The following is a 26,241-nucleotide window of genomic DNA, read 5'->3' on the forward strand; positions in this document are numbered from 1 at the left end:
TTCTGGGAGGGATTGAAGTTATTCACAGGGGAGCGCATACAGAGCCGAGGCTATTGCTATTCATAAGAGGGCGGGGCCTCCTTCCCGCTGGGGCTCCTGGGAGGATTCTAAGATATTCCTGAGGTCACGGGGGCGCCCGCGAGGCGGGAATACCGGTCCGGTGCTGGCTGGAGTCGGACTCTCTCTCTGGCCCACGGGAAAACCCTGAGGAGATATTTTCATTTTCAAATATTGAGAAATTTGAGGATGGTGGGAAAAAACGACTAAATCCCACTTTGCTGTGATTCTTTTGCCGGAAAATATCGAAATCTGTGGTAAAAAGAGGCGTTTTGTTTTGTTTTTCTTGTTTTCCTCAATACTTTCTTGTGGAAATAATTTCGTATTTTTCCAGAACTGAAGGGGGTAAAAAAATGTATTCACCTTGTGATTTTAGTCTCCTGTTGGCCACTTCGTCCTTTGTAGTCTCCTAGTTTACCTCTTGGGAGATGCTTGGGGCTAATACCCGAAAATTTCGGAGTGGGTCTCCTCACCGATGGTTTAGTTTTTGTTAAAACAAATCCCAACGATTTGCTGTTGGAAGGCTTTTCTCTAAAAGGGTTTGGGAAAAGTGCACCCAATAGGCCCCCAAACCCCACCACATACAGTCAAAAATGAGCGACCATTGAAAGCATTTTCTTACCATTTTGAGCTGTGAATCTCATTCTTGTTGGGGGGGGGGTGGAAGTGAGAGGAAAGCAGAAATAATTTGGGGTATCTTTAGAATTTTTCAGAAAAACCTGTTGTTCCCCACCCTCCCTCCCCCGCCAGAAAAGCGTCCAGATCTGAGTGAGGAAGATAAGGAATTAGAAGAGGTGACTTGAGTTTTTAAAATAATTTGGGCCCGTGATTTTCTAATTCCTCTCAGAGGTTTAAAAATATATGTCCATAGTGGTTGACACCCTAAAGTCCCCTGATGGGGAGTGACTGAGTCCTGCATCACACAGCTCCCATCACAGGATCCATCAGTCCTAGGCCAGATCGGTATTTTATCACCATGAAAATACGGTGAAACGTCAAAAACACTCTTGTGAATTAAATGAATTAGGATTCTTTTTTCTTGGTAGACTTACATGCATATGTACATGGATTAAAATATGTATCCTTGTAGGAGTGTATTTATTAGCATGGAAAGAGAATTCATTGAAAAAAGCTAATCACAAAATAGTATAAATCCTTGTCCCTATTTTTTGTTAAAAAGAAATATATGCAAAATGCCAGAATGATATAAACACCAAAGTGTTTATACATGAATTTAACTTTCTTCTTTTGATTTAGCTGTAATTTGTAAATGTTTGGCATGTTTCTTGTGTAATTTTAATGATTTTTAAAAATCATCTAATTTAAATGTTCACTGAATGCTGAAACAAAGCACTATGGTATTGTTTTAAAGGAGGTTCAGTTTATCCCTTTAACTGAGCACTAAATTTCTTTGCCCTGTTTTCAAATTGACATAAATTGAATTGTAACCTTACAAGATGTATAAGTAACAGTGTGATTTTGGCAATTTTGTATAAGAAGGGAAAAGTGCATTTGTAACTCTTTGATAAAATGTCTTACTTGTTACTCAAGAAAAAAGGAACCTTAAATTGGAATTGTACAGGCATGTACAAAACAAAATATGTTGCTTTCTAACTGGAGAGATAAAGTGACACATAATCGCTAAGTATAACGTATAGTATGTCTTTAAAGAATTACTGCTTGTCGTAAGTCAACAATCAGTGATTTTAGTAAGTTATCTTTAATAAGTTCCCTTTAGGAACTGTCTTTAAAACTGAGTTGCTTAGGCTCTTCCTAAGATGTATCAGTGACTGATATTAATAAAAAGTGAAACTGAGGGAAGAATTATTATTCATCTATTTATGCTAGCCTTATTTTTATAAAACTTTTAATTTTATAAAAATTTCACTGCTTATTTGTATATTATACTGCATATAATAGGTAATAATATTGCTACCTATTTAATCTGTTAGAGGGAGTACATTTAAATAGCTCTAAACTTTTAATGTCTATTTTTCTTTGTTTTTACTGTTTCTAACAAAAGAACATCTCATTTATTCAGTTTTAAAGTATTTAATGATAGATATTTTATTATGGGTTTGTTCTTGTTTGTTTTGTTTTTGTGGTGCTAGGGATTGAAGCCAGGGACTGAGAAATACTAGGCAAGTGCTCTACCACTAGCCTTGACAGATATTGAATATATTTTATGTTATATTGACTTTTACTGTTGCATTTATTTTCTTTTTTGCTTATTTTTTTCATGATATTCCTTCTTTACATATCAAAATCATACTGAACAATGAATCCAGGTTACAAAAGAGGATTTATTTTTTATACCTGTCTACAAGTCTTTGTCTACAAGTTAAATCTTTTACTTTTTTTTCCCTATTTTGGATTTTTCTTTTCTTAGAATATATCTCATTCAAATACATGATTCATTTCCTACTGAAACTCTTACTGTATCTAGAATATTTGATCAAGAGATAAAGGAAGCTGGGGGCCAATGGCTCACACCTGTGATCCTACCTACTTGGGAGGCTGAGATTGTGAGGATTATGGTTCAAGGCCAGCCCAAGCAAATAGTTCATGAGACCTCCCCTCACCTCCAAAATAACCACAGCAAAATGGACTGGAGTGGCTAAAGTGGTTAGAGGGCCCTCTTTACAAGCATGAAACCCTGAGTTCAAACCCCAGTCCCACCAAAAAAAAAAGAATTTTAGATGTTTTCAAATGATGCTAAGATAAACATACACTGTTGGTGTATATTAGAAATCATAGTAAATTACACATCATAGAAAACTTTTGTAAATGTGGAAAGATAGGTATTGCCTACGAAAGTGTGGCTCTCTTCATTAAAAAAAAAAAAAAATGACTGAAGATGTAGCTTAGTGATAGAGTGGTTGCCTAGCATACATAGTCATTGGGTCTGAGCCCCAGCATGAAAAACAAAAAAGAAGAAGAAGAAGAAGAAAAGCTTCATTCCTTTAATTTCCTTTTCTCTTTGTCTCTTGTACTTTGTTTTTCTAAACAGGATAAATTAATGGGATAAGAAAAAAGATGACATCTAAAATAAATAACAATTTCACTTTGATTCCCAACGAGAAATATAAACGTAGCAATCGTCGATCTACCTATACTTCCAACACTGCCAATTCAGATTCTCAGCCCTTGTCAACTCTTGGACATTTTAAAGCCTTACCATTGGAAATATTCCAAATAATTTTAAGATATTTGTCAGGTGAGGTTGGGTGAGTAGGCTACATGAGACACTAGAATATTGTAATTTTTCATAAAAACTAGTTTATCATCTCAGGTTCTGCCAAAATATCAATAGCATTCATGCTAAGTTTATTTTCTAAAGTTTCATTATTGTTAGGTAGGGAGTATAATGAGAAAGCACAGTGCTTAAACTCTTTGAAGTATATCTGCAGGCCAGGTATGGTGACATATGCCTGTAATCCTAGCACTTAGGAAGCTGAAGCAGGAAAGTTCCAGACCAGCCTGGGCTATATAGCAAAGATCCTGTATCAAAACAAAACAAAAACAAACAAAAAACCAAGAAAAAAGAAAGAAAATACTCCTAATGATTATGAAGTGGTAACTTGATTGTTAGATACCACCATGTTTCTAATCGTTGAGAACTGGATTTAAAATAATTTTAAGATTTTTAAGCATGAGGCCATGTGTTCAAACCCCAGTGCTGCCAAAAAAAATGTACACACATGTGAATAAATGAATAATAAAAAAAAAATCTGACACTTTATCTGGGCACTGGTAGCTACTGGAGGCAGAGATCAGGAGGATCGCAGTGCAAAGCCAGCCCAGACAAATAGTTCATGAGACCCTATCTTGAGAAAAAACAATCACAAAAAAGAACTGGTGGAATGGCTCAAGGTGTAGGCCCTGAGTTCAAACCCCAGTACTGCAAGAAAAACAGATCTTTACCACTAGGCTTATTATTAGTTAGTCAACTTATAAGTTAATTGTATTAATCGTGATGTCATTCATACATACATATGTGTTTCTTTTGCTAGTGAAGGATGTCAGCATGCTAAGCATGGTGTCCAAAACAGTCAGCCAGCACATTATTAATTACATCTCAACCTCATCAGGAAGTAAAAGACTTTTGCTACAGGACTTTCATAACCTTGAGCTACCTGGCAAGAAAAAGGATTCCGCTATATTGGAACACTACAGATCTCTGGGTAATTTATAAAATGAAAATTACAACAAATAAAGAATTAAGCTTAATTAAGAGGATTTTATTATACATTTCTGTAAGGCTAGTGGAATATAAAATATTTCCTAAAATGTGCATGTTTCTATGATGTTTTGATTCTTCAATGTGAAGACTTTCCCTTAACACCAACGGTTCCTTACATTTATCTTTAAAGATGAGAAAATGCACTTTAATGTAAAGTGTCAGTCCTTGTGATTTCATGTGGATACAATGTCACCTATGCTTATTGTCTAGGCGGCTTACCAACCACCTACTTTTCTATGCTTTACTTCCTATGGATCTAAAAGTTTTATCTCTGTGTCTTTTCCCTTTCAACTATAATCTAGTCTGTAAAAAGAGAAATTTAAACACATTATTGTGGAGGATCATTTATTCTCCTATCAGGATCTATTTTCCTTTTTAAGCACTCTACACATTCACTAATAAATTATACTATAATTAAGTTGACCTCACCAAAGGAAATTTTGTATAATCTTTCTTTCCTTGATATTTTATCATGTATATCTTTTATCCCATTAATTTATTTCAGTTTCCCTAGAGTGCTAAAATAAAATTCTGATTCTGATTTGACTAATGACACCAACGTAATTATGAAATACTTTATAATTAACCAAAGCATGGGAATAAAAACAGATATCAAGATGATGTTGAGATTTAAATATGGGCAGGTAGCAGAGGGAAACAAGTGGTAGAGCATCTGCCTAGCAAGCATGAGGCCCAGAGTTCAAACCCCAGTACCACCAAAAAAATTAAATATTAAAATAAAATAAATATGGGCATAATAGTTGAGTGGATATTGCCTTTTAGTAGCCCAAAAATGTCTAGCTTTAAGGTAATGAAATAAGACTATTGTTGATATGTAAGTATATCAAAGTATATTGACAAGTGCATTTAAATATAACAAATGAAAAGTATGTAATTCTGAATACAAATGCTGCTGATTTTCAATGTTTATGACTAGATTTGGGAAAGCCTGTAACCAAATGTGGCTATTGCTTTTTGTCACTTCTAATGGTAAATAACGTTTTGGTTTTTTTTTTTTTTTTCAAATAACACTACTAGATAATAGAACTTGTCCTTTGGTTTTGGTCTGAAAGAATTTCTTTTTTCCTGATCAAATTTTAGTTGCTTAAACAAACTCAAAATTGTATGGGTTTGGGGATATCTCAGTGGTAGAACACCTGCCTATCCCTGTTTAAGGCCCTGAGTTCCATCCCCAGCACCACACAAAAAAACAAAAGAGACAATTATATGGATAATTCAGTTAAAAGATACAAATATGTATTGATTCTACTAACCGGCTTTTTAAAAACGATATTATTCTTATATTGATTTACCCTTCCATTTAATTTTGCTGTATACACCTAGTTTATAACAGATTCATTTGGTAAATATTTGATGTACCTACCATTTTCTTGTGTTGTCATTCCTATCTGATATGTTCTTATTTTCAGACATTCAAATAACATTTGCAGAATCCTTCACTTTGAAGATTATAAATTTTAATTTGGTTTTTCATATGTAACAGAGCAGATGGCTAGTATGGAAAGAACATTAGGTCTGACTCTATTTTAGCAGGAAGAACTTAAAGAAGTTGGTCACTAAAAACAGAGCACCTGTGTTTAAAAAAAAAAAGTCACCCAATATTGGGTTTTATGATAAATTGCAGCCATTAAAAATAGGAGTTTTACAGTAGAAAAGGCTTATAGATTCCAGTCCCCAGCTATGGTATGCCATGAGACTAGATGCCAAAATATGAAAGGAAAAGAACTCAGCCTAAAAACCAAACACTGAAAGTGTCTTTTTATATACAAAAATGAGGAGGGTTTATGTTTAAAATTCATTTCTGATCATGTGTTACCCAAACATAGCAACTTCTAAAAATAAATTAGATTCCTATAGATTCTTCAGAGTTATATAATTATTATGTAAAAAAGCAAATTTGGAGAAGATAAAAACTGAAGAAAGTCATGGTATTCAACTATATATTTTCCTACCATGTATATTGTTTTTAGTTTGAGGACATTTGTTCTTATAGGAATGTTAACAATGTATTGCCATTTTAGGGAAACAGAACTACTTAGGGGAAACAAATCATACATATTTCCTGTCACTATAGTTCAAGTCACATCTTAATGAGAAATTGAAGGAGTTTTTTTCCTCTTTTTTAAAAAAGTATCTGATCACAAAATCCTACACATTCTTAACACACAAGCCCCATAAAAGGATATCTTTGTAGGAAGATACAGATAGCTAATCCAAACCACATCCATACTCTCTGTGAACAAAAATGACTTGTAACCTCTGAAATTTTAAGTACTCCGGTCTTTAAATTTTTGTATTTGGAGAAACGAATACAAAATCTCTTTTCCCATTCTTTCCATGTTTTACAACTCATAAAATATTTTCCTTTGTGACATGAGATTGATTTCAAGAGATACTGGAATCTGTTTTCTATGGAATAAAGACAAAGTTTCCCTGATACAGCTTTTTATCTTATTATTGTATCTTTTTAAATCTAAATATTTTCTACTTCCCTACAGTGTCAACTTCATTTTTTGCAAGATGTTAGGTCAAACTTCTTTATTATTATTTCATCATTTTTACATAGGTCAGACTTCTTAGATGGACATAAGAGTCACTTGATGAATACCTGGTAGTGTAAGTGTTTTTTACCCTCCCTCCCAAATGTTCTTGTGAAAAACTATATTATAGTCCACAGTTGTACACCATATTTGACTTCCAGGAAGCATAATGTGCTATTGAGAGTTTAAATTAATTGCATTGTCTCTTTACTTTCTCAGGTCTACTATTTAAAAGATGCACGTTGCTGCTACCCACCAAGGAAAGACTAAAATACATTCACAAGATGCTTTCAGAAGTAAGATCATACTTCTGAATTAGTTCACAGTTCTGATTTCCAATAATTATTTGTGTGTGTTGGGGAGAGTTGTTACTGGAGATTGAACTCAGGGCTTGCACATGCTAAACCTACCTCCTGGGCCACGCCCCTAGCCTGATATATTACTATAAATCTAACTTTAATTATTAGAATTTCATGAATTAGTACTATAAAACTGATCAGTGATAATCTAATACTTTGCCAAGTACTCAGATTATATAACACCAAAATGTAGCATAATACAGTCATCTCCCCTTATCACACAGTCAGTGCAGCCTGAAAATATTAAAGGGAAAATGCCAGAAGTAAACAATTCATAAGTTTTACATTGTGCACTATTCTGAGTAGCACGATGAAATGTCATCATCCTGCTCCATCCCACCTGGGATGTGAGTCATACCTTTGCCCAGTGTATCCATTCTGCATATGCTGCTCCCTGTTAATCACCTAGCAGCTGTCTAGATTTTCATACCCACTATTGTGGTACCACAGTGCTTGTGTTCAAGTAACCCTCATTTTACTTAATTTTGGTCCCAAAAGTAGAAAAGTAATGATGTTGGTAATTTTATTACAGTATATTTTTATAATTGTTTTACTTCTTATTATTATTGTTAATCTCTTACTATGCTTAATTTATAAATTAAAATTTACCATAGCTATGCATACATAGAAAAAGCATAGTAAAATATAAAATATTTTTAAGAATACTGAGGAAGTAAAATTTTGGGGGGCAGTATGGAATTTGAACTCAGAGCTTCATGCTTGCTAGGGAGGGTCTCTACCACTTGAGCCACACCTGCAATCCATTCTGCTCTGGTTATTTTTTGGAGACGGGCTGGCCTTGAACCCCAGTCCTCCAGATCTCAGCTTCCCAAGTAACTAGGATTACAGGCATTGAACTGCTGGTGCAAGGCCTAGGAAGTTATTTTTATATTTTAAAATGAAATCATTTCTGAATGTTCTAATCTTATTTAAATGTACAAAAACTTAGAAAAGTTCGTGTTTGTTTCTTTGTTTTTTCCTGGGGATGGAACCCAGGATGTCTCACATGCTAGGCAAGTGCTCTACCACTGAGCTACCACTCCAGCCAGGAAAGTATTTTTAATGTATAATATGACAAACCAATTGGAAATGTATATCAGTGTATTTGGGCATAATCTTGATATAAGACTGAGTTTTTTAGCTGGGCACCAGTGGCTCACACGTGTAATCCTAGCTATTTTGGAGGCTGAGATCAGGAGGATGTTGGTTTGAGGCCAGCCTAGGCAAATAGTTCAAGAGACTCCCATCTCCAAAATAACTAGAGCAAAATGGACTGGAGGTGTGGCTCAAGCAATAGAACTTCTGCTTTGCAAGTACGAAGTCCTGAGTTCAAACCCCAGTCCCAAAAACAACAGAAAACGCTGAGTTTTACTTACAAATCCAAACATACATCCAATCTAGTGGTTCAGTTCTATGCTCAGTAGTCTGCAACTTATTCTCCTGCACTGTTTTCCATGCAGTATTTGCACTGAGTTCTGATCTGCATTATTGGAGCCGCTTCCCAGATAATCTTTCTGTCATCCATCTTGCTACTCGTCAACTGTCCTGTGAACCAATTCAAGGTTTTTGCCCCCAACCCAAAGCATCACATTCAGCAAGATAACTTTCTCTCTTCAAAATCTTTCAGTGGTTAGGCTGGATGAGTGGGTCAAGTGGTAGAGAGCCTGCCTAGCAAGTGTGAGGCCCTGAGTTCAAGTCCCAGTGGTGCCAAAAAAGAAAAAAAGAAAATCTTTCAATGCCCACTCGATTTCAGCAAAATAAAGCCTAAGGTCCATAGCTGATTTTTAGGGTTCTCCCAACAATGCTACTTTGAGCCTAATTAAGCTGTTAATATCTTTCATACCAAATAAACATTGTTGACTTTGGCCTTATTGTTTCCTCTCATCAATACTTTCCACTTGTTACCTCTGAGTCTTACTTTAAGGCATTGCAGCCAGGCATTGGTGTCTCATGTTTGTAATCCTGGTTACTCAGGAGACAGAGATCAGGAGTTTCATAATTCGAAGCCAGCCTGGGTAAATAGTTTGTGAGACCCTATCTTGGTAATATCCAACACGAAACAGGGCTAGTGGGGTGGCTCACGTGGTAGAATGCCTGTCTAGAAAGCGTAAGGCTCTGAGTCATACCCCAGAACCACAAATTTTTCTTGTTTCTATTATAAGCTTTTTTTTTTAAATTTTTTTGCTGTACTGGGATTTGAACTCAAAATCTACACTTTGAGCCACTCCACCAGCCTTTTTTGTGTGTGCGTGTTAGGTTTTTTTAAGATAGGGTCTCACAAAGTGTTTCCCCAGACTGGCTTCATATTGTGATCCTCCTGATCTCTGCCTCCTGAGTACCTAGGATTTATAGGTGTGAGCCACCATAACCTGGCTTTTTTTTTTTTTTTTTTAGACAGAGTCTCACTATGAGGCCAAGATTGGTCTCCAATTCACACTTTGGCAGTACTAAGGGTTGAACTTAAGGCCTTAAGCTTGCTCTATGTAGCTGGGATGACAGGTACACACCACTGTGCCCAGTCATTGCTTGAGATGGTGTCTTGCTAACTTTTTGTCCCAGCTGGCATTAAACCACCATTGCCCCCAGTGTCTGCCTCCCAAGTAGCTAGAATTACAAGCTTGAGCCACCACACTTGGCTCAATAAGCTTATTTTAATCATTCCCAAATTTATCTTTTCCCTGTTTTCATATTGTCTGATACAGTATTTATTCAGTCATTTTAACATTTATACATACATGTTCTAACCTGAATTATCATAGTAATTTCACACATGTATATCTTATTCTTCTATATAAATTGTGAGCCCCTTGGGGGCAGAGAATTTATTTCATGCTTCTCTAGTAATCTCTGTCTGTGTAACACAGTGCTAATCAAAATATACACTAAAAAAATATTGCTTATTTCCATTAAATTTGAGTATCTAATCATTATAAAAATCCACTGCAAAGGAAGAATTAATCATTGGTCTCTTTACAGGTTTCCTGTTTTAAATTCAATGGCTGTCCAGCTCCTATGCAATGTTTAGGATTACCATGTTATGGCATGTTTTTACAGGTACAATTTTTAATGAAAGAAGAAAGGAATACTTTTTGAACTGTTAACAGTAGAGCGTGGAATCTATCCTTCTATAGGTTAACAAAATTATAATAAAGACAGCAAAATAAAATTGTAAAGAATATACTAAGCTAATAGTGTGTGGCCATCTCAGATTTTCTTATGTTTCTAATTGGTGTGAAATGTTTGACATTTATTTAACTCTATACCAATGTCCTCGGAGTTTCCGGCCTTTTTTTTGTGTGTGTATGTGTGTGCTGATGTTCGAATCCAGAGCCTTACACATGCCAGGCAAGCACTATACCAATGAGCTACATCCCCAACCTCTATCTAGCCAATTTACAAACATATTTGCTAAAAATATTTTGGAGTGGTATGTGTGTATGCATGTACTTACGTATATAGTGAGTTTAAACTCTTGGACTAGTTATTTAAGGTCTGATTTTAGAAATCGACTGAATGATTTCAATAACTTTTTTTTTTGGCAGTACTGGGATTTGAGCAAGCTGTCACTTGAGCCATATGCCCAGTCCATTTTGCTTTAAGTTATTTTTTAGCAAGGGTTTCTCTCTTTTTTTTTTTTTTGGCAGTACTGGGGTTTGAATTCACATTTGCTATACAGGAGCTCTCCCACCTGAGCCACCCCACCAGCCCAAGAATGTTCTTTTGACCAGACTGACCTGAGACTACAATCCTACCTATGCCTGCCACGTAGCTGGGATTACAGTCATGCACCACCACATCCACCCACAAGAACATTTTTGATTGATCTTCTATTGTAAACAAAGAAGATAAAAATAAGAATTAATATTTATTAAGCCTTTACTATGTGCCAGGTAGTATTCTAAACATTTTTCAAGTATTATCTAAATTAAAACTTTCAACAACCTTAGGAGAAAATCTTGCACATATCTGAGCCTGCCAGCCACAAATTCCTACACACCAAGATTCCAGGACCTCCTAATTTTTCCAAGGCAGATTTTTACTTTTTTCAATTTGTTTTTGTCTGTCTTTGGAATAGGTAATACATACACATGTATTCATGTAAAATTTTAAAAGTACAAAATGTATAAAGTGAAAAGTCTTCTTCCTAGGCCTGTGCCTCGTACTGATTTCCCAGATTGTTTCAACAGAAATAACCACTGTTACAGTTTCTTTCCTTTCAGAAAGAATAAAATTAATTTCTTTTGGAGCAGGGTACTGAAGATTAATTAATTTTTAAACTACTAAAATCCAGTTAATTTTTTTGTGTGTGTGGTACTGGGGCTTGAACTCAGGGCCTTCACCTTGAGCCACTCCACCAGTCCAAGTTTTTATAATAGGGTTTTTCAAGATAGGGTCTCTCGAACTATTTGCCTGGACTGGCTTCAAACTGCAATCTTCCTGATCTCTGCCTCCTGAGTAGCTAGGATTACAGGCGTGAGCCTACAGTGCCCACCTGGTTAATTATTTTAAGAAGAATGTATGTGATTAACCAACTTTTCAAAATCTTTAGTTGTGTATACCCCTTGAATCTCCTTTTTATGTACTATATGCTTGTGCATTTTAGTATGTTGAAAGATAGTTACTAAATTTTGTCCTAATTAAAGCTTTTTAGGTTATATCCAAAAATCATAAATCGTCACACTAAAGTTAGATCACTTGTAAGCAATATCATAAATGACAGCTGGAGTGAGGGGGTCGATCAAAGGAGCTCTACTATAATCTTAAAACTAAGCCACAAATCTGGGCAGATCGTCACCAGCCTGTGATACTAGTTCTCAGCCTGAGTTACATACCTGTCTCAAAAAAACAAAAAACAAACAAACTAGAAAGTAAGACACAGTATGAATGACTGTGAGTCGGATGTCTTATACTGTGTTCTAGGGTTTTGATCTTTAATTTTCCCCACACTGTCAAAGTTTAGGAATCAGTACCATTTACAAGTTCTCTAAAAAGATTTAAAAAACCCTAATTTTGGAGCATTTGTAGGTTGTGATTATGTAAATTTCTTATTAATTTAAATAGTTCTCCATAGTGGAGCTATCATCACCTCGACCATGTGCTAATAGCAGTTATGCTCATAAGGGAGTGGTGACTTACATTTTGATTTGATAGTCTGAACACCTGCAATGTTTCCTTTATCTTATTTTCCTCAGAGCTTAACAGCAGGTTGGGATGAACTTGAGTGCCATCGTGTTTATAACTTCTTATGTGAGTTGACTAATCTCTCCCGCAAGATGCAGACTGTTGTCTATAGCAAACCAGGTAAAGAACTTCAATTCACAGATAATATTATACAGAAATTAAAATAGAAAAAAGGGCAGAGTTCAAAATGTATTTAAAAACAAATTATGAAACTGAGTTCATAATTTTGTTTAGAATTACGCCTGTAATCCTAGCTATTTTGGAGGCTGAGATGGGGAGGATAGCGGTAAGGCCAGCCAGGGCAAATAGTTCATGAGACTCCATCTCCAAAATAGCCAGAGAAAAATGGACTGGAAGTGTAGCTCGAGTGGTAGAGCACCTGCTTTGCAAGCATGTTGCCCTGACTTCAAACCTCAGTCCCACAAAAAAAAAAAAAATCCCATACATATATGACTGGTGCCTGGCCATATATTTATTCTTTATGATTACATGCAAATATAAAAAGGTATAAACATAGTTGGAACTGGGCACTGGTGGCTCACGCCTATAATCCTAGTTACTCGGGAGGCAGAGATTAGGAGGATTTTGGTTTGAAGCCAGTCCTGGGGAAATAGTTCACAAGATCCTATTTCGAAATAATAGAAAAAGACTGACCATGCAGTTCTTCCCTGTGCCTCCACCTGCAAAGCCAGTTACTTAAAATAAATCAATATTATATTCTCTCTCTCTCTCTGTCTCTCTCTATCACATATACACACACACTGATAATATATATATATGATCTCCTTCCTGATGGTTGTTTCTCTAGAGAAACTTGAGTAACATAAGAGGGACAAAAACTAAGTTCAAGATAGTGATTGCTTCTGGGAAGAAAGGGGGAGAGGCATTGGAATTAATGTATAAGAAGCTTCACATCTGTAATGTTTCATTTATTTTTTAAAAATCTGATGTAAACAGCAAAATGTAGAGCTTTAAGAAAGCTAGGTTGATTCACATACCATATTTGTTATTATACTTCTGCTTTTCTAGTCTTGAATATTTCATTGTAAAACAAATTATGGATCAAAAGGGTAGAGTATTTATTTGCTTGTTTATCTATTTAAGACAGAGTCTCACTGTGAAGCCCAGGCTAGGCTACCCTCAAACTTGTGATCCTCCTGCTCAGCCTCCTGAAAAAATGTAGATTTAGAAACCCAATGAATTAATAACACAACTAATTTGTTATGTTCCTCATTTGATCAAAAATTTTTAGGGTTGGGAGTGGCTCAAGTAGTACAGCAATAGAATGTCTGCTTTGCAAGCACAAAGCCCTGAGTTCAAATCCCAGTCCCACCAAAAAATGGCTAAAATTAAAGGTTTATGTTATATATTTTACCACAATTTTTAAAAAAATTAATGCCATATCAAAAATAATTAAGTCATGCACTTTATTTTTTGGTGCTGGAGACTGAACCCAAGACCTCATGTATGCCAAGCATGTGCTGTATCACTAAACTACACTCCCAGCACAATTGTATACTTTAAAAAAAATATTTATTTATTTTATGGTGCTAGAGATCGAACTCAGTCTCTTACATGCTAAGGAAGTGCTCTACAATTGAACCACACCCTCAGCCTCCAAATTATATACTTTAAATGGCAGAATTCAGCACATAAACAAATGATGAGGAATTGTATGGTATATAAATTATATTTCAATAAACTCTTCATTTTTTGTGGGACTGGGGATTGAACTCATAACCGTGCACACCCTATTCAAGTGCTCTACCACTTGAACTATGTCCCCAACCCTCAATAAACTGTTTAAAAAATACAGATACCATTTTATATCCATTAAGATGACTACAATAAAAGTTAGTTAACAAGTGTTGGTAAGAATGTGGAGACATTAGAATCATCATACCTTGTTAATTGAGAATATAGAATACTGCAGCCACTTTGGAAGAGAGTCTGGCAATTCCTCAAATGATAAACAGTTACCATAAGACCCAGCAACTCCACTGCTAGGTATATCCCCAAGAGAAATGAAAACATTTTCACACAGAAACTTGTATACAAATGTTAACAGTAGCATTATTTGTAATAGCTAAAAGGTAGCAACAACTCAAATATCCATCAATGGGTAAATGGATAAATAAAAGGTGGTATATCTATACAATGGAATATTAGTTGGTTATTAAAAGGAATGAAGTATAAATATACATTTTTTCCCTTTTTTTTTTTGCAGTACTGGGGCTTGAATTTAAGGCCTACATCTTGAGCCACTCCACCAGCCCTTTTTTGTGATGAGTTTGTTTTTTTTTGACATAGGGTCTTGTGAACTATTTGCCCAGTTTGGCTCTGAACCATGATCTTCCTGATCTCTGGAGAGCCTCCTGAGTAACATGTGTGAGCCACTGGCACCTGGCAACTTTTTTTTTTTTTGACAGTACTGGGGTTTGAACTCAGGTAGACAGGTACTCTACCACTTGAGCCACTCTGCCTGTCTCTGATATACTTTGTAGCATAGATGAACCTTGCTAAGTGAATACAAATAAATACTATGATAAGTGAAACAACCCAGACACAAAATACTGTATAATATATTTATTTCATTCATAATGAAAATCCAGAATAGTGAAATTATAGAGACAAAAACTAGATTATTGGTTGCCTAGGGCTAAAGACCCAATTTCTGATCATTATGTTAACCACAATGGTTAATACATTGCTCTGATTGCTATCTGACATGCAATTCACCTTTCCAGAAAAGTGATTTATAGTTGTTTTATCTTCATAGGAAGTGTCCATAAACTGGAGCTAAGGATCAGATTGTTCTGCAGGAATGTCTTGCTTGACCACTGGACACATCAAAGTGATTCTGCTTTTTGGTTGACACGAATATTAAAACCATGGCCAATGGTGAATCAAGCAAGATTGCTGTATATCATCTTTGGCCCAACATCTCCTCAGGATGGTGAGTACTGATTTTTCTGGGATGTATGTTATATAACTGGTTAATTACTTTTGCTTTAGAAAGCCTTTCTTTTTGTATCTGCTTGGTTTCATCATTTCTAATGACTAAACTATGTCTCATGATTTCATAGATGTTATTCTGTATTAATTTGCACACAACCTAAGTTTCAAGACAGAAATTATTCTGCTTTGGGCCATTACCAAATATGCCTTTATCATCTATGGTTTACCTTTCCAATTTTAAATGTTATTTCAATTTAAGGTAATGTTTTGCTGCTGTAGGGGACTAATAATGCTAAGAAGCAAAATATTGATCAGAATTTTCACTTAATTTTAAATGCATGGTCTGATTTTTTACCTAGTTTGCTCAGATTAATGTTAAAATTATCATGCATTTCTTTAGTCCACCTTCACTTATATCAGGAGGTAACCAGTTTAAAGTGTGTTGAGTAGCAGCTGAGAGTCGATCTGAGATTACAATTTTGTGTATAATTTACAAAGAGAATTGGCCTTAGGTAAATAACCAAAAATTTACTGAATTACTCTGATTTGATAATAAATGTTTTGAAAGATACTCAAAAATAGTATGCTCTGTTTTGGAAGAATATCAATAGTTTTTTTGTTTTGTTTTTTTTAGTAAAATTATACCAATTGCTTATTCCAATTTCTGTTATGGACTAATGTCATTCTTTAACTAAAAGCACTATTCTTCATGGTCAGACCACCTTTTCTCTTTGTTAGCTATTGTTGTGTTTTTATCACATCAGTAAGAAACATTCAAATTTATGCTGTTATCAGAATTGATGTTTTATAATGAAAGTAGATTATATAAGTAATGGGATTCCCTTATGCAATCCAATTTCTATTTTAAACAATCAGGGAAGTCTTTGCCACAAAATCAACAGTTTTGTCATAGCCTAGTTTTTGTTTCAATCCAGGACAGGTGGTTTGGCAGAAAATGATAGAAGGACCTACAGATGAATCCAGTCTGAAAGGTTTGGCTGATGCCATTAAATTACTTTATGACACAGGCACCAAAGAGTGGACAGCAGATGATATTATCAGTCTTGTAGAAGAACTATCAGGTAAAAATATGTATTTGCTAACATAGGGTAGTAAAAATGCTTTATTAGAATATAGTTATAAAACTGTAAGGATAATAATGCAGATATAACAAATGGAGTACCTATTAGAAATCACTAACTTCTCTAAAAGTTTGACATCATTTTTGAAGAGAATACATTTAATCAACTTTCTTTCAATTCTTTATTTTATAAATATATATTTATTACCATTATTTGAAAACTTCATAGTTTAATTAGTTTGTTCCCATTTTGCAAGTTCTCAGAAACACCCTTGTAGGCTATTTTTATAGAAAGCCCTCTCCTGCTATTACAGGAGAGGTGAAACAATTTGCTTCAGAGTCTAAAGTTTACAAGGGATTTTTTTTTCTTGCAATAGATTAGACCACTTTGCCTGCTGACACATGCATAGGAGAATTGCTTTGATATATTACTAGTACAGTTGTTAAAGCCTCCATGACATGGCAATAATCTCTGTCTCTGATTGAATGCTGTAATTGAAAAACTAAAGCATTTTTTTCTGTGTGTTTCCCTTGGTGCTAATTGTATTTCCAGTAAGCAATATAATATTTCATATATTTAAAAATATTTACTATAGCTATTGTGTAATTTCTCATCAAATAATTGTTCTTCTTCTAATAAAAGTGGTTCCCCGGGAGTGGCTTCTAGAGAATAATGCACATCTCCTAATCCTAAGTGGGAATAACATCTGTTTCACTTTCATGGCTAGTAAAGCTGTGAATGGACAGGCCTTTGAACTGGCAAGGCTCATAGTTTTTTTGGCTTTGGTAAGTAAAAAGTAAGTTTTTCTCTAGTTGTTTAACATTACAATTGATTTACCAGAAGAGCTGGGTTTGTAGCTCAGTAGCAGAGCCTCTTGCCTGTCATGCCCTGATCAGGCCCTACGTTCCATCCTCAGCACTAAAAAACAAAACAAAAACTAACTTACCAGGAAGCTGTTCTGAAGGAATTGAAAGATGGACAAAATATTATTTTGAAAGAATAACTATTGAAGTATATGTTTTTGGCTTTTTTAAGAGTGTTTGCCTAGAATCTGTGAGGCCTTGGATTCAATCCCCAGCAGCACACACCCACACACCCACACACCCACACAAAGAATACAATGTATGCAATAAGCATTAGTATTTTAAATCATTTCTTATACCAAGTTCTTCACATCTAGATTGTCATTATATAGTTCTGCTTAGTTATCTGGGGTTTTTTATTTGTTTCTTTGTTTTGTTTTATGTGCTGGGGATGGAACCCAGGGCCTTGTATATAGTGAGTGTTCTCTCACTGACCTGTACTCCTTGCCCAAAACTCTATTGTTAAAAAATCATCCCTTTTGGTTTGCCTCAAAATAATGTGGAAGTGGGGAAAGTATATAGGGATAAGTGTGGGTAGAAATTGGTAATTGTTGAAGCTGAGAAATAGGTACTGGAGATTCATTATATCGTTTTTGCTACCTTTGCATAAAATGGTTTTGTTTGTTTTTGGAGTCCTGGGGATCACCAGGGCCTTAAGAATGATAGGCAGGTACTCTTATCATTACTGTCCCAGAATAAGGTATTTTTTGAAATAAAAAGTTTTATGAATGTATTTAATATTTAACACAAATATATTGAGGGATTACTGTGAGCTATAAACTATGGATGATTCCAGAACTATGGAAATTAATTGACAAATTTCTGACCACAAACTGCTTATAATTTTTTTAAATATCAAGAAATGTATATATATATACATTTTTAAATATAATTTTTTAAATATCAAGAAATATATATATATAAATTCAATGAGATAAGTTCAAAAATATGTATACAAAAAGAGGTAGCAGAGAATGTCAGGTGAGAGGACAAAGGCCTTCCCCAAACTCAGTAGATAAAGGTTTTAAAAAATCACTAAGGAGCTGGGGACGTAGCCTAGTGGTAGAGTGCTTGTCTAGTATACCCAAGGCCTGAATTCTAGCCTCAGAATTGCCTAAATAAATAAATAAATAAATAAAAGTTGGAGGATGTTGCCAAGTTAAATGAGTAACAGGGAACTATTTAGGGGCAGCAGAGAAATGGAATTGAATGGCTACATTCAGGGCTTTATAGGCAGTTTAGTTATTTCCTTCCCCCATCAAACCCAGGGCCTTGAGCATGATAGGCAAGCATTCTGTCTCTGAGCTACATCTCCAGACCCCAGTATTATTATTATTACTATTACTATCATTCTTCTTATTATTTTAAGCAACTGAGTTAGCTGCTTTTTCTTCTTTTTTTAACATGGCAATGGGGTTTAAATTCATGGCCTTGTGCTTACAAGGCAGATACTCTACTACTTGAGCCACATCCCAGTCCCTATTACTATCATCACTATCATCGTTGTTGTTGTTTTCTTCTCCTCAGTATTATTTTTGAAGGATAAAATGTGCAGAAGAGGAGCAGCTGGAAATAGGGTTAGATGGGAAGGGAGAGGCTAGGTTAAGAAAGAGCCTTGTAGGCCATTCTGTGAGCTTGAACACAGCTTCTAATGGGAAAATGCTGAAAAGTTTTAAGAAGGAGAGAGACATTATCAGTAGTGTGTTTTGAAAAAGTCACTTTGGTAGCACTGTAGTGAATGGAGAAAAAAATCACTATGTGTGGAGTCACTTTGGTAGCACTGTAGTGAATGGAGAAAAAGTCACTATGTGTGGAGAAGCTTTCTCTAGAAAGCTTCCTCTGATTAATATCTCAAGTCTGTTCATTAATGTTCTTTAAATTGCCTCCCATTTGTCTTCGCTTTATCTTCATTTACTATTAGTGTTCTTAAGCCATTTTATGTATGGGATAAATCAATTCCCAAAATTGACTTATTCCCACTTACTTCTTTCATAGTATCCAGTACAGTAATTTATATATAATAGTCAATAAATTTTCCTGTCAGATAAACATTATTTAGTTACATTAATATATAGTCTATTTTCACATTGACTTTTTTTATTTGGCTATGTGCATTAAATTAACCATTTAGAATGTTAGTAAATAAATCTTTAACCTTTCAGACAACTTTAGCTAGGAACATATAATCTTTAAATAATATAGCAACAATTATTTCCTAAAACTCTCAAGATGAAAAGTTGATAATACTGAAGAGTTCTCTTGCCTACTGAAATTGTTATTTGCCTGTCATCTTCATTGAACTCTTTAAAAATAAAACTATGTCTTTTTTTCTATTTTTCCCATGGTACTGGGAATGAAACCCAGCACCTCACACATGCTAGGCAAGTGTTCTACCACTGAACTATACCCTCAGCACCAAGCCATGTCTTTAATGACTTAATATAGCTCCAGCTTTTAGCAAATACTCAATAAATGTTTATAGAGTGAATGAGCAGAAAGTCATGTTTTTCATATATTCAATACTATTTTTAATATCAATTCTTATATTAATAAACAATACTCTGATAATCTTCAGCCAGGCTTTTATTTACTTAATGCTTTTTTCCACTAAAACTTCATGATTTACAAGCAAAGGAGTATTAGATATGAGAGCATTTCCCTTGCCGGGCACCAGTCACTGGCTCATGTCTATAATCCTGGCTACTCAGGAGGCAGAGATCAGAAGGATCATGGTTCAAAGCCAGCCTGAGCAAATAGTTGTCAAGACCGTATCTTGGAAAAACCCATCACAAAAAAGGGCTGGTGGAGTGGCTCAAAGTGTAGTCCCTGAGTTCAAGCCCCAGTGCCACGAAAAAAAGAGCATTTCCCATTTACAAACTCAGTAAGCTGTCATATGTAATAAGTTATGTTAAATCATAAACCATCATTGTCAATACCATTTTCAAATTCTACAGCTTTCTTCACATGAAGGTTTACGATAATGCTTTGTATGTCTAAATCAGGTGTGTGAGAAAGAACTATACTGCATGGATTGGGCAGTTAAAATGATGCAAAAAGTCTGTAAAGTCTTCAGCACTCCAGTGGAAAGAAATAACTTCCTGCAGAATGTAGCAAATGCATTTGCCTGTGTAACAATGGAAATGCTGCAGTCGATTATGTCTGGTAAGTAGGAATGTAGATGCACAGATGTGAGTAAAAGTACCTTCTTGTTAACTTCTGTGTATAGCAGTATTTCTAAAGTAACAATAGGAAGAACAGACACTTTTCTTTTTCTGTGAGATATGTTTATTTCTTGGCTTCTGCCACTTTTTTTTTCCGGTACTGGGACTTGAACTCAGGGCCTATACCTTGAGCCACTCCACCAATCCTTTCTTGTTAGGTATTTTTGACATAGGGTCTCACAAACTATTTGCCCAGGCTAACTTTGAACCTCGATCCTCCTGATCTCTGCCTCCTGAGGAGCTAGGAATACAGGTGTGAGCCTCTGGTACCCAGCTTGCCATTTTTTTTAATTCTTTTTTTTTTCTTACTTTTTATTAGCATATAGTTGTACATGGAGGATACATTGTAACATTTACATATCTGCTTACAAAATATCTTAATTAGATTCACGCCCCCAGTCATTTTCCCTCATCCTCCATCCCCCCTTCTTAGAACAATTTCAACAAGTTTCATTATTCTATTTTCATACACTAATACAAAATATATTTACTATATTTGTCCTCCTTGACCCTCTCCTTTTACCCTCCCTCTGCACAATGGTTACCCACCCTGAACTTATTTTTACCTTACTGTCCTTTTTTTAGTACTAGGGATCAAACTCAGGGCCTCATGCATGCTAGGCAAACACTTAATCACTATATCACCCAGCCTGTCCTTTATTTTTTTAACTATTCAAGGGGATTTTGCCTTGGTGTTTCAATTAGTGTGCTTTAATTAGATTAACCCCTTCTATTTCTTCCTCTTTCTTTATCACCCTGCTCCCCTATTGTTCAAAGCTTACAATGCATTGCATTATATTATCTTCATACACAGATGCAATGTGTTTCAAGATTTTTGACTCTCTAGCATTCTCTTTCCCTCTCCTGTCTCCCTATAGTTCCCTCATTCTGTCACTTTTAATATCTGATATTGGTTTCAATAGAGAACATAAAGTAGGTCTGGAAGAGTGGCTCAAGTGGTAGAGCACCTGCCTACCAAGTGTGAAGCCATGAGTTCAAACTTCAGTACAAAAAAAAAAAAAACCTCAAAAAAAAAAAAAAAAAAGAGAGAGAGAGAGAGAGGAAGAATGTAAAGGTGAAGAGTCTTCTCTGGAAGGAACCAGTTTCAGTTATGCACAAGAAATTTTAATTGGCTCACTTACAAAATATCATAGGTTTCATAATAATATCTTATGTTGTATAGATTTCAACAAATAAAATTTTATAGTTTTTTTAGGTGTGCAGCATGAGAATTAACCCTGCTTTACAGATGAGAAAAATAAGGCTTAGAGAAATTACCTGACTTGCCTCAAGGTCATAAAGTCAGAAGTAATAAAGCACGGACCAGCATCATTTTCCTTTGATTTCTAATCTAGTGTTCTGATATAATTCCATGATTTCAGTGGTTATTGTCTGATTTTGTAAAGGTCACTAACACAGTCTTCTGTTTAAATACTATTACAAACCATTTGGACATCTTATGTTTCTAAGTCATATATTTAAGTTTTTTAACTTTTTCTTTTTCCTACTGTCTATTCCTGTCTTTGACATATAGGAGATCGTGATGAGGATGACAGAAGCTTTCTGAATTTGTTCTATCTCGTACATGCTCAGGCTAATTTCCATAAAGAGGTTCTATATTTAACTATAAATACTGTCTCTTCATAAATACTCAGAAAATATCATTGAACTAACACTTAGAAGAATACTACCTTTTTATACCTGAAGATAGCAACTATGGAGCTTTTCATCATCCAGGTAACCTAAAAGTTCTGAAGCACTATAGGATTTTAGAAACGCCTTCACCATTATTAACATTAAAATAACAGGCAAAACCAAGACTATGTTGCAGTTTCTCAGGAAAATAAGCTCTGCCTCTCCAGGTTTTGGTGAACCCAACACCAAACTGAAATGGGATGCTAACTGTCCAAGAATCTAAGCCAGCCCAACCTGTTTGTGTAGGATTTTGAAGCAAGAGACAGTTTTGTTTTATGGTTAGAGCAGATCCAAAATTTAACCATTTAGATCCACTAAATAGTAGAATATGTTCATTTTGCTTAGGTTGTGCAAACATAGCCCATAATATTTTGTAAAGATTTGCAATATGGTGTTTTGCAATGTGTAGAATGTAAATCACATTCTTCTTTACCACTTTCTTGGCATATGATTACAAAGAATGTCATATTATATTCATGTTTTGCATGAACTAACAGATAAAAAATCCAAAAAAAGTATGTGTGTGTATATATACAGGCAAACACACCTGTATTTCCTTCAAGACAATCACACAAAAGGTCTCTAAATAGAGGAAAGTATATATTGTCTTAGTACAATCAAATCATCTTTTATACTTTCTTGAGGATCACAGTAAAATATATAATGAAAGAAAGTAGAAAATTATTCCACTGTCAGAATAATCTTCACAAGTAATTTTCCCTTCTTCCTAATGCTATTCTCCATATTCAAAAAGCAGAGTTTGTTTGACAAAGGGAGCTGGAAGTATGGATGGTTAGAATAGCCCATGAGAGTGGGTTTCTTTTTAATCAAGTCAGTGGATTCCAAGAAGCTCCAGGACTATTTCAGTAGGCTTAGCATCTACCACCATCACTTTTACTGTTAAAGTAGGTAACAATAATGCCTCATTGAACTGACACAATCCAGGAGGCTCCTTGATTTCTCATTTCCTCTTCTTGTCCCTGCCTCACATCAAACCCAGAGCCTTGCACATGCTAGGCAGGCACTCTGTCACTGAGCTGTATCCTCAACCATTGGTCACTTTCCTTCTTGGCAGCCACTTTCTCACTGGACTTCTCAGAGGTTAGCTTTATTTTCCCAAGCCCTTGATTTAACTCACCTCTGAAGCTGATGGAAATATAGAAGTTACTTGTAGAAAAGGGGTGGAAATTCTTGAATTTTGGCAAAAAAAGGCTCAGTGAGAGATTTGATAGGGCTGAGGAACAGTAAAAATTGTGGAGAAAATAAAAAAATTGTGAAAACAGAATTTAACAATACTTCACTATTAAAACACCTTCAGTTTTGGGGGGTCAGAAATTAACTGCCTTCCTCTTATTGTTCAACTGTAATTCTACTGGTGGGAGGAACTTTTTTTCCTCCAGAGTTTATCACTTGCAGATTTATGCAAAAATAAAGTTCTTGCTTTTTTTTTTATTAACTCAGGGCCTCACACTTTCTAGGCAGGCACTGTACCACTTGAGCCACTCTGTTAGCACAGAGTTCTTGCTTTTATCCTGGTGTCATTTTTTTCTACTCAGTTTAAGAATTCACCCATAACTTTGCTCAGTAGTAAAGGCAGATTCCAGAGTACAAAGTAAAGTAACACTTTAATTAGCTTTTCATTTTCCTCCTGTCTCTCGTTTACCATACCTACTTCCTAATAGATTTATTTATCAAAATACTAGTGATTCAAAGTTGAGATTATTTTGGAGGGAAAGGAAAAAATTTAAAAAGTAAAAATGTTAATATAAATAGGAAATTTAAAAACATTTTACTAAATAAATACTGTTTCATTTTCTTACAGAAATAAATTTGGCACTATAAAGTTATCTTGAACTCCTTGAATTATCCAAGTTTTCAAAGCAGTTATTTTCAGCAAGTTTACAAAAGACATATGGCTTAATTTAAGATATCTTTGATCTTGATTTTAAATTTTGTCTCTTTGTTGGCATGACTTGCTGTTATGAATTCTTTTAAATTCACATTACTTTATCAATCTCAGTAATGATGGGATTATTATTTCCTCTTCCCCAGAAACTTGAAATATAAAAATTTTTATATATTCTTTGGGTACAATAGATAAATGTACCCAAGTATCATTTTGCTGTCACTAAAAAGTAATCTGAAAAATTCTTCAATTATTAATAGATATAATATTTGTGACCAAATTTGCAATTTCCACAATTCAGTGGTCCAGTTTTTTGCTGAAGGAATAAAGTGTTATATTGAATTTTAAAGTGGGAAGTTAACTTGCAAAAGCATTTGTTGTTATTATTAGTACTGATGTTTAAGTGATGACATGGGCAGTCATATTGCCACAAAAAAGGAGCATTTGCAAAATGAATAGCCTAAAACACTAGAAAGCCATCAATCTTTAACTCTAAAAGAGTCATGGTAACAGATATGTAAACTACTAGCCCGTCAGATAATTTAGCTGTCCCTTTCTCTAAACTGTAAGATTGACCTATATTAGAAGATCCAGGCTCCCAGTTTTTTCCCCTTTTTATAGTGATTTCCTCACTCTCCTTTGGCTTTGGCTTGTAGGCTGATTTTTTTTTTTTTTTTTTTTTTTTACTTTTACTAGAAAGCAAGCTTAGTAACACATCATTACATTTCTCTTTATCACTGTTTCTAAACATATACCATACCATAATAGCTTAACGATGGGCTTTTCTTATACACTAATTTAATGTTTATATCTTGTGATAAATACTCTCTACCTTATGAGACAATAGAACATCTTTCTTTAACACTTTCTGGATAATTTCTTCTGTTCTCTTACTGTGGGCAGTGAGTGGTAGTTCAGATGTCAAGCAGCTCAGCATTGCTTATCAGGCTGTTTTCCATAGTGTAAACAACAGGCACCAGCTTCACACTTTTCCCATCCTATGTTGGCCCAATTTATGCTTCCAGTTCTCTGGTTAAGCAAAGATTTTATTGTCAGGATAATTATTCACCTTTGGAGATGAGCACAAGTTTGAGGAACCCAGCAGAAGGTGCAAGTGGCAGAACCATGTTATGTCAATAAAAAATAAACACACTACCTTTGTGTAATTGCTACTAAAGAGTCAGCCTCTTTATATGAATAGTACTCAGTTATTTGATTACAGATTTTTATGTCAATACGTATTATGAAGAGCAAAAGAAGTAAAGCTGCTACGGCAGTCTGTTTGGTTACTGGAGCCCTTATTAACAGGACTTCTATAGCAATTCCACCAGCAGGAAAAGCTGGGCATCCTGTAAGAAACCAAGATATGGGCATATGCTCCTTGACTTATCGAGGCATTACCCATAGGAAAGATGACCTGAAACACAGCTGGATGGGACAGTTTTACCCAGGTTCAAAGAAAAGGTGCCAAAGGACTAAGAACATATTTTTTTAAATCAAGAAAAAAAATATACCTCCACAAAATTTGTCAAGTAACTAAAGACTAAAAAGAAAAACACCACACTAACTGGCCTTGAAAGGATCTTATATTTGAAAAAAAAATTATAGACATTCTAAGATCATTGCTTTCTTAAAGATGCATAAAACTTAAAAATGTGCATTGTTTTTTCAAAAGTATTATATTTGTGGTAAAGTGTCTTTGATGCATAAATATTTAGTATCTGCTAAATCTTATTTAATTTGCTATTTATATTAATAAAATTAAGTTAAAATTAGAAACATTTTCAAATTGTTCAGTTTGTCATTATGCAAGTCACTGAGATTTTTGGGGAATCTATCTTTATTAAAGCTGTTAATTATAACTCTACTATGATAAAAAAATGAATTTTCTCTTTTTCTTTGTGGTGCTGGGGATTAAACCCAGGACCTCACAAAGCTAGACACACACTAATACTGAACTATACCCCCGGTCTTCATGAATTATCTTAATAAAATATTGCAATCAGCTTTATACTTTACTATATGTATACTGATCCTTTTTTTAAAATTATTTTATTGTTTTTACATTTACTCACACATGTTTACATTGTTTGGGCCACCTCCTCCCCCCCATAC

At 34.8% G+C, this 26,241-nt stretch overlaps 1 protein-coding gene and 1 pseudogene across 1 annotated transcript; one reads left to right on the plus strand and one right to left on the minus strand.

The window, feature by feature from the left end:
- Positions 1-143: 143 nt before the first annotated feature.
- On the plus strand, positions 144-22,368 carry Fbxo47 (F-box protein 47). The gene is made up of 11 exons (XM_020172251.2): positions 144-314; positions 3,068-3,274; positions 4,071-4,241; positions 7,081-7,157; positions 10,197-10,274; positions 12,413-12,521; positions 15,181-15,357; positions 16,295-16,441; positions 17,084-17,226; positions 20,307-20,466; positions 22,060-22,368. The coding sequence occupies exons 2-11, from the start codon at positions 3,094-3,096 to the stop codon at positions 22,170-22,172; spliced, it is 1,356 nt and encodes a 451-aa protein (XP_020027840.1). The 5' UTR covers positions 144-314; positions 3,068-3,093; the 3' UTR covers positions 22,173-22,368.
- LOC141414526 (small nucleolar RNA SNORA40) lies at positions 2,299-2,388 on the minus strand (annotated as a pseudogene).
- Positions 22,369-26,241: the final 3,873 nt, after the last annotated feature.

Source organism: Castor canadensis, chromosome 11, assembly GCF_047511655.1.
Source record: "Castor canadensis chromosome 11, mCasCan1.hap1v2, whole genome shotgun sequence".
Classification (NCBI taxonomy): Eukaryota; Metazoa; Chordata; class Mammalia; order Rodentia; family Castoridae; genus Castor; species Castor canadensis.